Source organism: Gorilla gorilla, chromosome 19, assembly GCF_029281585.2.
Source record: "Gorilla gorilla gorilla isolate KB3781 chromosome 19, NHGRI_mGorGor1-v2.1_pri, whole genome shotgun sequence".
NCBI classification, from domain to species: domain Eukaryota; kingdom Metazoa; phylum Chordata; class Mammalia; order Primates; family Hominidae; genus Gorilla; species Gorilla gorilla.
The window spans coordinates 21,254,574-21,269,148 of record NC_073243.2 but is presented as its reverse complement, the minus strand read 5'-3'; the positions used below and the strand labels follow the sequence as shown (position 1 = coordinate 21,269,148).

At 46.9% G+C, this 14,575-nt stretch overlaps 1 protein-coding gene across 6 annotated transcripts in view; it reads right to left on the bottom strand.

The window, feature by feature from the left end:
- Positions 1-2,124: 2,124 nt before the first annotated feature.
- WSCD1 (WSC domain containing 1) overlaps positions 2,125-14,575 on the bottom strand; it is a 56,663-nt gene continuing 44,212 nt past the window's right edge. For all 6 annotated transcript variants that reach the window (XM_055367290.2, XM_055367291.2, XM_063700559.1 and 3 more), the window contains 2 exons: positions 8,359-8,559; positions 2,125-6,235 (listed from right to left, as the gene is read on the bottom strand). In XM_055367290.2, coding sequence (XP_055223265.1) covers positions 5,883-6,235; positions 8,359-8,559 — 554 coding nt within the window. In that variant the 3' untranslated portion in view covers positions 2,125-5,882. The remainder of the gene's footprint in view (positions 6,236-8,358; positions 8,560-14,575) is intronic.

The window sequence follows — 14,575 nt, the reverse complement described above, 5'->3', positions numbered from 1 at the left end:
GATTTCAACCTTCGGCAAGTGCCATGGTACGACTGGATGGTTGAAGGCTTAGAAAGTATCTGTATTAGCACCACTATTCTGCTTCCCTGGGCTTCCTCCTAGACACATACTAAATGTGTGCCCTGCCTTCCAAAGTGAGGGTAGATTATTCTGTCATCTGGGTACCATAGATCTGACTGTGGGAGAAAGAATTATCTAAGTGAGTTGATGCCAAAGTCCAAGTGACCAGGCTCTTGTCACTTGTAATGCTCAGGATGGCTGGCATTGGATTCAGAGAGGCAGCTGTCTGCAACTGGAGCTCTTACAAATAATTACATACTGCTGGGCTCAGACCCACCAAAGATTCTTGCCTATTAATTAATGTCTTGGAATAACGGGACCTTTCTTTGTCTGGGATTCGGTGACTTGGGTTGAAAACTCTGGGCTCCTATCTTACGGCATTATGGTCCATCTCACTGACTCCCCTTCTTTGGAAAGGGATTTTTCTTCTGAGCAGGTTGTCAAGTAGTGGGGATGCTTGATAAACAGCTCTTAAAACTCAGTTGCCCACCAAAATGTATTCTGGCAAAGAATGAGCAGTGAAATTAATGGACTTGCTTCCAAATGAGCTGTCTGTGCACACTTGTCTCATTTCCAGCAACTTCTTGAAGAATTATAGGTATGCAACGTGGGGCCAATCAGGTGGTTTAGTGGAATGAATCCACCTTCTGGTCCCAGCTCCACCACTGATTCCCACAGCATGACTTTGTATGAGACCCCTCCCCATTCCAAATCTCATTTTGCTCTTCTATAAACTAAAGCTGTGAAATTTTGGCTAACTCAGTCTCAGAAACCACATATCCTATTCCCTCCACATGGAAATAATAATGTTCACCTCACTGAGGCACATGTGGGATGATGTTTGTGGAACTTTGTGACCCAAAAGAATTTTGTTCACTGTTATTGATCATCACTATTCACACCTTCAAACCATGGGTCTGTCACTGCTGATGCCTGAACCTGAGAAAAATTCTTAAGTACTAAAGACACCTTGGAAAGTTAATGCACTCAGCTCATGGTTGTGCTTATAACATCAACTGGGATTCTTTTTATTTTTGACATCAATATTCCTCATTTTATATTGCCTCATTTAAGCTGGATCTGCTCATATTTCCCATGGCAGGGACCTGGATGTCTGCAGTGTGTCTGCACACTTGGGCCCCTCCTGAGAACTTCCAGAAGTTCAAAATCTATCTTCAGTCACAAAAGGGAGCACTGCAGACAAATATATTCAAATAAATTTCCTGGGATCCTGGCCTTTTTCTACATATTGTATAGATTTTCATCCTGGCATACTGTATAATAGACATTCCAAGGAGAGTATGAAGATGGGGAGCCACATATAACTCCCTCTGTTCCTCTGATTTCTGGCATATAGAGGGCTAAAGAGGGAAAGACAGAGGGGGAAACTCGCAGTGGCATCATTTACCTCTCCTCCAACAGCAGCAATTCAGCTCTGCCCCAAGCTTGCATGTCCCACTTTGCAAAATCAATGCTATATGGTTAACCACACCTACCCTCCCTAGAAGGGAGTTTACTGTCTATAAGCTGTTACACAAGCATGTCCCCTGAAGGGGCTAAAGAGGTCTTATCCCCAATCCAAGTAATTTATCAAATAATTCCTTCCAATACCACATCATATACTCCACGAAAGAAGTTACAGTAACTACAAAAGGGCCATACTTTGACAGTCATTACAAATTGGAATCCCAGTCCTCTCATTTTTCAAGCAGAGATAATAAATAATAACCACACCAAAGAGTTAAACATTAAATGAGACAACTAATGGTTTGGGCTGGGCACCTTATGAATTATTGTCTATGGCTATATGGGTGACCTCACCATGTACCAACTTAAAAATGCTACTTGTCTTGGCTAAGCACAGCTTTCTATTGAGCATTTGCACTCAGCTCAATTCCTGTGAAAAGTAACCTCCCAATCCTACAAGCTCAAGTTGGACTGAGTTTCAGGCTTTATCTAAATCAGCCACAGAGATAGAGAATGTCAGAGCCCCAGGGCTTTTCAATTCAACCCATTTGCACCATGTTCTGAGTTATAAGTAACAGAAATTAAACTCAACCCAACTTAAACAATAAACAGAATTTATTAGCTCATATAACAAAAAAAGTCCAGAGGTAAGGCCAATCTCAGGCAAGGCTTGATCCTGTACTTAAACAATTTCACCAAGGACTTGATTTCTTTCTGCCTCTCAACTCTCCCTTCAGTGGTGTCAGCTTCACGTGATTCCTGGTCATGATCCCAAGGCCCAAGGTGGTCATCATAAAGACCCAGGAATACTACTACCTTTTTCACATTCAACAAGGGAATTAAAACAGCTTCTACCCAGCATTCCCAAAAGTCTTGAAATTCCCTCTGGCTTCATTGCCTTAACTCACAAGATCATACCTAACCCAGTCACCATAGCTGGAAAGATGGAAGGTGTCATTGGCTTAGTCCAGGACATGTATTCCACCCCTGGAGAGGCTCTGGCAGATCATATGAATTCCCAAACAGAAATGGGGGGTTGCTGGGAAAGGAAATGGAGGAATGAATGTGGATGCAATCAGCAAGACCTACCACTTCACCCATTTTATGGATGGGAAACTGAGACTGGAGATGGGAAAAGCTTTGTCCAAGATGGCAGATAAGAGCTGGGACTACATCCTGGCCTTTCAGTCTGACGACTCTACATTATTTCCACTCTACTTTATCCCTACCTTGTTCAGACCAACTCACCCAATATTGAGTGGTGATAAATAGGAGGTCAGATGAATCAATTTCTCCCTATAGTGAAATGAACCCCTTTGGAGTCATCACATTTCAGATACCTCCAATGGGTTTCCAAGCAAGTCAGCAGAAAACAAACCTGTGTCCCAAGAATTCTTGCAGTCGTAACATCAACCTCAGCACTTCTCCTCTCCTCTTGGGGCCCCCTAAGAACCAAGTGGCTATTGCTACTTTTAAGGGGAGAATGCATTCTGATATGCAAACATTATCACAGATTCATGCACTCAAAATCTAATTTTAGCTGCAAGAGACTTCATTATACGATGTTCACATAATCAAGCAGCTTTCTTCCCAGGGTTTGGAAGCCTGTCTATTCTTCTCTCTCATTTACACATCACTGGGATTACCAGAATGTGTTTTAGTTTTTTAAAATTACATATTTTGGTTTTTCCAAATTGATCCACAACAGGAGATGAAATCCATAAAAATTACATGTTTTAACACAGGTTTGTGTAACTCCGCAGGCTTGCTATTAAAGTTGGAATCTGTAGACAGTCAGGGTTTCTCTGTTCTGTTCTAACCGGTTCCTGATGCATTTGCCACACTTCTGCCCTACATACAGATCAGCTTTTATTCCTTGGCTGGTTGGGAGAGTATCCTCTTTACTGAGAAGCTAAGAGCTGTAGATGAGACCTAACTTGGAGAAAGACAAATGGACTTTCCTGCAAGCACAGACAGATCCCCGTTCCTGTTTCTGATGAGATCTCCCACGTAGGCAGACCTGGGATGAAGGCTGTGAGGACCACTGCCAGGTGACAGGGCCTTTGCTCTCCCTTGCTGATCAACATCCGGGAGTACCTGCCAAGTGCCAGGTGTCTTGCCGTATGGACTGACTCAGCGTAAACTGGATGGACACCGACCCCATCATTCTACTTGCCTGCACTCTTCACTGAGGTACACAGTCATCTACAAGGCCACAGGAGCTGGTGACACTCTACCTGGAGAGAGATGACATCTCTGGGTACCTGGCAGCAGTGAATGTACCAATCCAACTACCAGGAAAAGCCTGGTGCTGTTGCTGTCCCTAGACCCCGGCTCCAGTCCCGGTCACTCCTCTCTCCACACTTTGGCCTTCCCAGCCTCCATGGCTTCCCCGCTGCCACGCCTGCCATCGCTTTCAAGGATCTAGGCTTGCTCTGGGATGCAGGTCTGCCCTGGCTACCCTGTCCACAGCAGTGTGGAAACTCCTGAGGGGTCTCAGTTGCTCCTAATACTAGGAAGAAATAGCCCCATCAGGGGCCTTTGCAGATTGGATGCTGAAGCTATCCTGAGCCAATAAACATTTTCAAAGACCTTGGTGTTTCTAGCTTTGATCTGAACTGAGTTGATGCTATGGGAGGGTCAAGAACAGCTTCACATCAGTGTGGGTTTGGGGGAATCCCAGGAAGGATTTGGAGGCACAGATGCCCAAACCCACCCACTGGCCAAACTGAAGGTTGGAGGAAGCTTCCATCTGGAGAAGGGCAGCTCTACTGGGCCTTCCACCCCTGACCTGTGCTCATAGCGGGTGGCTCTGGGTTCCCCATCATCAGGCTAGGAAGCAGAGGGTCAGGATATCTCAACGTCCTGCTCTCCCAGATCCCTCACCCTGCCTTCTCCTCCCAGTGCAGCTTGGCTCAGGCTGAGGGGAGGTCTCCCTGACAGCTGACCCAGAGCAGGACCATGGGGCCTGGCCAGGGTTATCCTAGGCCTGAAGAAGCCACTGAGGGGCTGCCTGAGTTCAGGCCCACCCACCTTCCCACCTCCCTGACCTCCACAGGGGCCAGTGTGCAACCGGATCACCACAGTCCTCCCTGCATCTCAGCCACCTTGAGCGTTGCTCCTGGGTTGCACTCCTACCCTCCATACTTGAACCTCCTGGCCTCCACAGCCTCACTCGTGAGCCCAAGATGTGTAGCATACGTTGACCCCCATCCCAGGCTGGCAGGGCCGGACCTAGGGGTCAGGCTGAGTACTAATTAGCTCTCGTGACCCCAGTGTGGGACCCCAGAGAGAACAGGGCCCCTATGGGTGGAGCACCAGTACCAGTAATCTCGGAGATACAGCCCTTACAATCTCCCCATGCCAACTCCCAAGACCCATCCTGCTGGTGTACAGGTCCCCAGGGGTCCTGGGCTCCCCTGGAACTTCAGCTCCTGCCCTCTTCCCCACGCCCCCATGCTTACACCTTGCTTCTGGGGCATGACTTGAATCTCCAACTTCCCTGAGGATAGTTGGAGGAAGAAGCCAGGCAAGGAGGCCCCAGGCCCCGGAGCATGGTGTAGGAGGGGTTGAAGGGGGTGGTGGGCAGTGCACAGACTTAATGTGGCTGGTCTTGAGGTCAGTGTCTGCATTGGCTTAGGCGGGGTGGGGGGCAGTCCTCAACCCTGCCCATGGTGCAGCCAGCCCAGCCACAGAGAAAAGAGAGGCAAGGCTGCAGAGTTTGTGGTGCCCGTAGTCACACCACACACACATTTATGGGATGTCAGACACACGGCCAGGGCCGCACACCCTGGAAGCAGCAGTCTTTGTGCCCACCTCCATCCCAACGGTCCTTGCTGCTCAGAGCATAAATGTCTGCCCGGCCCAGCATCCCAGAGTCAAACACCCTGACGAGCAAGTCTATGCCAGGGCTAGACACAGGAAGCCCAGGGCCTCCTGGATCCCAGGGAGCACACGTGTATCTGTGTGAGAGACAGCCAGCCAGCCAGCCTCCAGGAGCACACGGCCTGGCACCTGTGTGTTACGTCTGTGCGTGGCTGCGTTTGTATCTGGGGGCGCCTGGCACACCCCACGTGGGTGGCTTCTCTGCGTCAAGACGGGGCTATGAGCCTGGAGTGGTGTCTGAGTGTCTGAGGAGGTGTGGGTTCGTGGCCAGGTATGTGTGTCCTTTTGTGTTCGCTTTGTGATGTGTGTCTGTTGTGTCCAGGTCTCCTTGTGCGGGAGGCAGCACCAGGGTGGGCCCCCCACCCACCGTTCATCCCAGTGAGGCCACGGGCCTGAGCATGAGAGTGGGGAGCGCAGCCCCATGGTGCAATTGCGTCACTCAGCGGGGGCGGCAGCGTGGGCCAGGCCTATCATCTGGGCACATACTCCCTGGGCAGCCCCGTCCAGTTGTGGTCGCGCAGGGCTTGGTCCACCGTCCGGATGTAGCCATTGATCAAGTCTTTCATCTCCGGGGTGAAGGGCTCAGGGTCGTGGGAGCGCCGGCCGCGCCGCCGGAAGCTGCCCTCCTTGTTGTTCTCCACGCAGAGCAGCCGCTCCTCGCTCACAGACACGTTGAGGAAGGCCACCATCTCCCGCAACGTGGGCACCAGGCTGCGCCGCAGCTCCTCGTAGTGCACCACCAGCAGCCGCTTCCCGTACTTGAGCCAGTCCAGGACGTGCGAGGACCACCACGAGGCGTAGCTGTTGACAAAGTCCGGCCACTCTAGAGTGAGGACAGGAGAGATGCAGAATCGGGGGCTGGCCCTGCCAGGGCTGCCGGTCCCCGGGGGGCTGCTCGGGAGAGGGAGGTGGGCAGGGTTTTCCACTGTCCACTGCCTAGAGTCAACCTGGCATTCACCATGGAGGAGGACCCTTTGGTGGCTGAGCAGTGTGTCTGTGGTGGGTGGGGGCAGCTCTGGGCATCCTGGTGGGATGAGGATGCTGTGCAGCCTCCATTTCCCATCCCAGGTCCTCCTATAAAGCTAAGTCAGCGTGGTGCCTGATGGGCAAATATGTGTCTTGTGGTTTGATTGCCTGTTTGAACCTGTGAAACTGCAGGGCAGTAGGACATACAGTGAAGCCACAGATGGGGTGGCCTCGGACTTTTGCAGGTAATCTACTTTATGAGCTTTCTTTTCCAGAAAATTAAGAAATTAATTTTGGGGGAGGGATGTGCAGGGTCCAAATATCAGAAATCATCCCAATAAAAAGTTTCCATTATTGGGCTATTAACGCACCTCAAACGCCGTCTGAAGCGTTTGCTTTCTCTAATCTTCACAATGCCCCTAGGAGACAGGGCCTATCCTTGTTTTTAACATGAGACAACAGGCTCAGAAGACAAGATAAGCAGCTTTCCCGGAGTTATACGGCTCATAAGAGGCAGAGGAGGCGTCAGAGATCAGCCTGCCTGACTGTCGGGTGCTGTCTAAGTAAAGGATGATGGGGGAAGGGGAAGACTAGAGGCCGGCAGAGGCCACCCACTGGGTGATCCAGTAACAAGTGGACAGGAGCACAAGCTGGTCTGGCCATGGTTCCTGTGACTTCTCCTCTCACCCCACCTTGCCTGGACACTGCTTTGTTTCTGACCAACTTCATTTCACATCACTTACCACCCAGACTCTATTCGTCACCACCCAAAGGCTCAGCTGTGCATGCCTCGAGGGAAGAGACCCTGACCTCATTAGCCTGCGCTCCTGGTACCTTGCCCCGTGCCTGGCACCCAGGAAGACTTCAGCAAGTGTGAGTCAGAAGACTGATTCCACGAATAAAGCTGCAGTGGGGAACAGGCCAATGTGACCCAGAATCAGACACTCTGGATGTTGGGGCCCAGATGCTTGTATGCCCCCCAAATTCACGGAGAGTCCTAACCCACCATATCATGGTATTAGGGATGGGGGATTTGGGAGGCGATTAGAGTCAGATACGGTCATGAGGGTGGGGCCCTTGTGATGGAATTAGTGCCTTTATCAGAAGAGTCACCAGAGAGCTTTTGGGGACATGTGAGGACACAGTGAGAAGGCAGCTGTCTCCAAGCCTGAAAACAGGGCCTTCCTTAGAATGGAATTAGCTAGCACTTTGATCTTGGACTTCCCAGCCTCTAAGACTATGAGAAATAAATGTCTGTTGCTTAAGCACCACCCCCTGCCCCATCCCCCAGTTTTGTGGTATTTTGTTATGGCAGCCAGAGCTGACTAAGACATTGGGTGTGAGTCCCAGCTCTGCTGCTCACCACCAAGGCCAAGTCCTGCAGCCATGTTCTCTGGGCTCATCTGGAATGTAGGGCTGATGTGATTTCCCCACCAGACACTGTGAAGAGTCAGTAAGAGGCAGCTTAGGAGGGAATTAACATGCTGAGCTCTGACCAGAGACCAGGCAGGCACATCATCTCACGGCTCCCTGAATGCCCCACAAGGTGCAGGTCTCATTCTATAAAGGAGGAACCTGGTGCTGAACACAGAGGAAGGTGCAAAGCAGGTCCATGTGCACCCCATGTGCTCTTCTCCCAGCCCTGCATGAGCTCCTGGGCAGAAGCAGAGATGGAAAGGGGTGCATATCACCCCACTACGCACTCATGGAGGCAGAGAAGATTCTTGGTGATCAAGCTGGCATCTAAGTAAAATGCCTTAGCGTATGGACCTCAGCAGGCATGGGGGGCAACGGGAGGAGGTGAACTCAAGCCCAGGCACAGCAGAACTAAGTCCCTAGCAGGATGGGGTTTGAGTGCCTACCTGTGTATACTGATCCTGCATCCTGCAGTGCCTACCTGTGTACATTGATCCTACATCCTGATAGGCAACCTACCTGTACTGACAAGCCTCCCACCCCCACCGCAAGGTCCTTGATTACCTTTGCTCTTCCAGTTGCGGTCAGCTGCATATCCCAGGTGCCCGGCACATTTTCTGTTGAATTCCGCCACCAGGGACCTGTATGGGTTCCGGATTAGCAGGATGGCTGAATCAAACATCTCAATCTCCCTCCTGCCACTCTCGTGGGTTTTGACACAGATGGTGCGTCGGCTCCGCCAGTGGTCCTTTTCGCCCTTGAACCCTGCAGGGAAAAATGAGAGGGTCTCTGTGGAGGATGGTGTCCATGGGGCACCCTACCATAGCAGCAGACAGATTGGGTAAAGCTGGCATCACGGGCATAAGAGAGGGCCCATGGAAGACACAGAGGACACTGAGAGGACCTATGGATGGTGACAGGAATGGCCTCCACAGGAGTGACCCTGTCCAAGGGAAAGTGACAGCAGGAGTTATCTAATAGTGGGGAAAGATGGCATCTGCAAGAGAAATGAGATGAGGTATCCCCTGAAGACCTCCAGGAGTCAGAGGGCAGAAGACCTGTCATTGCAGATACACGCATATGTTTTGGGCATCTTCATAGAGATAATCTTACACAAGCATTACAAACAACCTTTCATTTAACCATAGCTGCAAACATAGCTGAATGAAGAGACCAAGGCGCAGAGTGAGCATGGGACTTGCCCAAGATCACACAGCGCTGTGAAAACAGTGCCAGGGCTCTCTCCACATGCCACTGTGTGTCTCTGTGAGACCCCCAGCTTCCTCTCACCTCCCCACAGTCAGGGCAGGATCCTGATTTACAGATTCAATGGCTGTGAGCAGGTATAGATCCACCCTCTGACCTGATGCCATGGTTCTATGACAGGGCCCAGCCTTGCCTTAGAGCAGGTCTGGTCAAGGCCTCATCCACAGTGCTTGAGCCTGGCCCTGAGGACCCAGGGCCCAGTTCCTATGAATGGAGACTTGTTCCCATTGATCAGCCCATCGGGGGCCCTCTCTTTCCTTGATCCCTTGCTATAGTACTGGGTACTCAGAACCTGAATGACTGACTACTGGCAGAGAAGGCCAGACTCCGCCCATTCATCCAGAGTCACACATGTATCAGTGAAGGTTATTATGTGCTCACTACGTTAGACTTTATTTTGGGGACAGAGGGTTAAGACTCAGACCTTGTCTTTAAGCTTATGTTCTAGTAGAGGAAATAGCCTAAGTGCAGGCTATAGGGGCTTATGGAAACAAAGAGCAGGGATCCCAAATAGTGGGATGTCCTAGAAGACTTCCTGGGAAGAGGTCTCCTGAAACTAGTCTCCTGGCCACACCCAACGTAGCCCATGCACCCAGCTCTGAGACATGTTCCGTAAGTGCTCATGTGCTTATCTTGGGCTCTTGGAAACAAAATGAGTCCTACCACCTGCCCCTCTGCAGGAATTGCTGGAAAGCATTTGTATCTGCAGTGAGCACTGAGGGACGCTTTGATGCCTGGAAAATGCAAGTCTCTTTTGAATCTGGAAGTCCGGGTTTACCCACTGAAACTCAACAAGCTTCAAACTTATCTCTGCCATGGGCCAAATACCAAAAGGCCTCGCTTTGATTCATTCTGTCAAACAGCTGGAAAATGCTATGAAAGGAAGAGTCAAACTGGAATGAATAAACTTGAGATCTAGTCTTTAACAACCCTGAGACCCGGGGGGCCTTCCATACTGCCTCGGCCTCTTCCAACAACAGCTATTCTGCCTTGCAGCTCAGACCACATTCGACGCACCACAATAGATCTGGTGGTTGGGCATTGGAGATGCCTTGTGAATGGTGTGTGTGTGTGTGTGTGTGTGTGATCACTCTGCCAGTGCTCTGAGGCCACTGGCCACATCTAATGGTCTTGTAAGGCTCAAAGATATGTGTGAGGTATCTCTAAAGCATTCCTGAGGCAGTGTCGACCCAACCTCTATAGTTGGCAATATCAGTCATTGGGCCGCTTACCACATGTAGACCAAAACAGCCAGCTGCTTGAATAAGGTAAGGGCCTTGGAGATGAACAAGGTGGGTAACTGCAGCCTGGGCACAGTGGGTGATTCCTAGGGAACTAAGCCAGAGTGGACAGGGCCATGTGCTCATGTGGCCACTTCCTCCCTCACCTGAAGATGCCTGTAACACTTGAGGTTCCCAGGGAGTACAAGGCTGGGTTATATGGACAACTATAGCTTTTTCCCAGAACCAAGATTGTTATAAGTGATTCCAGAGCCCAGTGCCAAGCTTGGGAAGTTTCTGTTTCTCTAGGATGTTACTGACAGTATCAACTTTCCTACACCAAACTCTGGTTAAGAAATCCAGAGAAAATGGGCTAGGCATGGTGGCTCACTCCTATAATCCCAGCACTTTAGGAGGGTGAGGCAGGCAGATCAATTGAGGTCAGGAGTTTGAGACTAGCCTGGCCAACATGGTAAACCTCCCTGTCTCTACTAAAATACAAAAATTAGCTGGGTGTGGTGGCGGGTGCCTGTATTTCTAGCTACTCGGGAGGCTGAGACAGGAGAATCGCTTGAACCCGAGAGGCGGAAGTTGCAGTGAGCTGAGATTGTGCCATTGCACTCCATCCTGGGCGACAGAGTGAGAGTGAGACTCTATCTCAAAAAAAAAAAAAAAAAAAAAAAAGAAAAAGAAAAGAAAAAAGGAAAGAAAGAAATCCAGAGAAAATGCTTGACAACAGAGAAATACATTTTAATACATTTTGCCAAATTTGATGCCAATGGACTTGTCTGAGGTTTTTCATTCTTAAACAAAACACAGACTTCAGCCATTTAACTTAATTTCTGTTATTTCTACAAGGGAAAGATTACAAATCAAAACTCTTAAAAGATTTTTGGACATTTTTTATTACATTTTGATGAACTAGTTCTTGCCTCAAAAAAGGAATGAGCAGATTAAATCAGTTTCACCCCTAATTATTGAGGGTTCTAAAAATTAAGGAAAATTCAAGAAATGTTTATAGAGAGAAGATTCAAGCTGCTAGTCTTTCCCTTTGAATCCAGAATAGGCACGATCTCATGAAGTTCCACTCTAAGTGGGGTCCTCGGGCTGCCTTCATCAGGGTCACCTGGGAGCTTGTTAGAAATGAAAATTCTCAGGCCCCACCTCGGACTACCTGAATCAGACTGTCAGGGGTGTGGGCCAGGACCAAGTGATTCTCTTTTTTACTTAAAAATATTTGTATTAAAAAAGAATGAGTTCATGTCCTTTGCAGGAACATGCATGAAGCTGGAAGCCATCATTCTCAGCAAACTAACACAGCAACAGAAAACCAAACACCGCATGTTCTCACTCATAAGTGGGAGTTGAACAATGAGAACACATGGACACAGGGAGGGGAATATCACACACCGGGGCCTGTTGGGGGGTGGGGGACAAGGGAAGGGAGAGCATCAGGACAAATACCTAAGGCATACAGGGCTTACAACCTAGACGATGGGTTGATGGGTGCAGCAAACCACCTTGGCACATGTATACCTATGTAACAAACCTGCACATTCTGCACATGCATCCCAGAACTTAAAGTAAAATAAAATAATAATAAATATAAATATATTTATTATTAGTTTAAACTGACACATGATAAATGTACATCTTCTTTATGGGGTGCAATGTGATATTTCAATGCATGTATACAATGTTTAATAATCAAATCAAAGTAATTAGGATATCCATCGCCTCAAACATTTATCATTTCTTTGAGCTGGAAACATTCAAAATCCTCTGTTCTCGCTACTTGAAAACATACAATCAATTATTGTCAACTGTAGTCACCCTACAGTGCTATAAAACACTAGAACTTATTCCTCATATCTAGCTGTAATTTTGTATCCTTTAACCAACATCTCCCTATCCTGCCCTCCCTCCTACCCTTCCCAGCCTCTAGTGACCACTATTCTACTCTCCACATCAGTGAGATCAACTTTTTAAGCTTTGACATATGAATGAGAGCATGTGGTATTCATCTTTCTGTGCCTGGTTTATTTCACTTAACATAAGGTCCCTTAGGCTCATCCATGTGGCCGTGAATTATAGCATTTAATTTTTTTTTTTTTTTTTTACGGCTAACTAGCCATTGTGTATATGTACCACATTTTAAAAATTCACCTATTGACAGATACTAAGGTTGATTCCATACCTTGGCTATTGTGTATGGTGCTGTAATAAGCATGAGAGTACAGGTATCTCTTCAACATACTCATTTCCTTTCCCTTGAATATATACCCAGCAGTGGGATTGCTGGATCATATATATGGCAATTCGATATTTTTTTGAGGAGCCTCCATACTATTTTCCATAAGAGCTGTACTAGTTTACATTCCCACCAATAGAGTATAAGAGTTCCCTTTTCTCCACATCCTCTCCAACACTTGTTATTTTTTGTCTTTTTGATAGTAGCCATTCTAACTGGGGTGAGATGATATCTCATTGTGGTTTTGATTTGCATTTCCCTGATAATTAGTGATAGTGAGCATGTTTTCATATACTTGTTGACCATTTGTATATCTTCCTTTGATAAATGTCTATTCATATCATCTGTCAATTTTTAAATCAGATTCTTTTGGGTTTTTGTTGTTGAGTTCCTTATATATTTTGGTTATTAATCCCTTGTTGGATGAATAGTTTGCCAATATTTTCTCCCATTCTGCAGGCTGTCTCTTCACTCTGTTGATTGTTTCCTTGGTTGTGCAGAAGTTTTTCACTTTGACATAATCCCACTTGTCTAATTTTGCTTTTGTTGTCTGTGCTCTTGAGGTCCTATCTCAAAAGCAAAAACATCTTTGCCCAGACCGGTGTCCTGAAATATTCCCCGTTTTCTTCTAGCAGTTTAATAGATTTGGGTCTTACATTTAAGTCTTCATTTTGAGTTGATTTTTGCATAAGGAGAGAGATAGGGGTATATCTTCAGTCTTCTGCATATGGTTATCCAGTCTTCCCAACACCATTTGTACAGCCTCAGTCTTCTGCATATGGTTATCCAGTCTTCCCAACACCATTTATTGAAGAGACTGTCCTTTCCCAAATGTATGTTCTTGGCATCTTTGTCAAAAATGAGTTGGCTGTAAATGCATGGATTTATTTCTGGGTTCTCTATTTTGTTCCATTGGTCTATGCGTCTGTTTTTATAGCACTACCGTGCTGTTTTTTGTTACTAAAGCTTTGTAACATATTTTTCAGTCAGTAGTGTGATACCTCCAGCTTTGTTCTTTTTGCTCAGAATTGCCTTGGCTATTCAGGGTCTTTTGTGGTTCCATACAAATTTTAGAATTGTTTTTTTCTGTTTCTGTGAAGAATGTCATTGGTATTTTGATAGGGATTGTAATGGATCTGTTGACTGCTTTCGGTAGCATGGTCATTTTCCCAATATTAATTCTTCCAATCCATAAATATGGGATGTCTTCCCATTTTTCTGTGTGTCCTCTTCAGTTTCATAAGTGTTTTATAGTTATCTTTGCAGAGGTCTTTCATCTCTTTTATTAAATTTATTCCTAGGTATTTTTTCATAGCTATTTAAATGGTACCGCATTCTTCATATCTTTTTCGGGTAGTTCACTATTGGTATATGGAAATGCTACTGATTTTTGCATGTTTATTTTGTATCCTGTAACTTTACTGAATTCATTTATTGGTTCTAAGGGTTTCTTGGTGAAGCCTTTAGGCATTTCTACATGTAAGATCATGCCATCTGCAAACAGGGACAAGTGGACTTCCTCCTTCCCAATTTGGATGCCCTTTGTTTCTTTTTCTTGCCTAATTGCTGCATAGGACTTCCATTACTAGGCTGAATAGACATGGTGAAAGTGGGCATCCTTGTCTTTTTCAGTTCTTAGGGAAAAGGTTTTCAACACTTTCTTCATTTAGTATGATACTAGCTGTGGGTTTTTCACATATGGCCTTCATTGTGGTGAGGTACATTCCCTCTATACCTAACTTGTTTATTGTTTTTGCCATAAAGGGATGTTGAATTTTATCATTTATTTCTGCTCTGATCTTCATCATTTCTTTCCCTCCAGTACTTTTGGGTTGGCTTGTTCTTGCTTTTCTAGTTCCTTGAGGTACGTCATTAGGTTGCTTATTTAAAATCTTTCTACTATTTTGATGTAGGCATTTATTGCTATAAACTTTTGTCTTAGAACTTCTTTTGCTGTATCCCATAGGTTTTGGTATAAAATTAAAAACACAGTTGAGAGCTTTTGTAACAGACTAGATCATTAATTTCATTCATTAAAAATTCA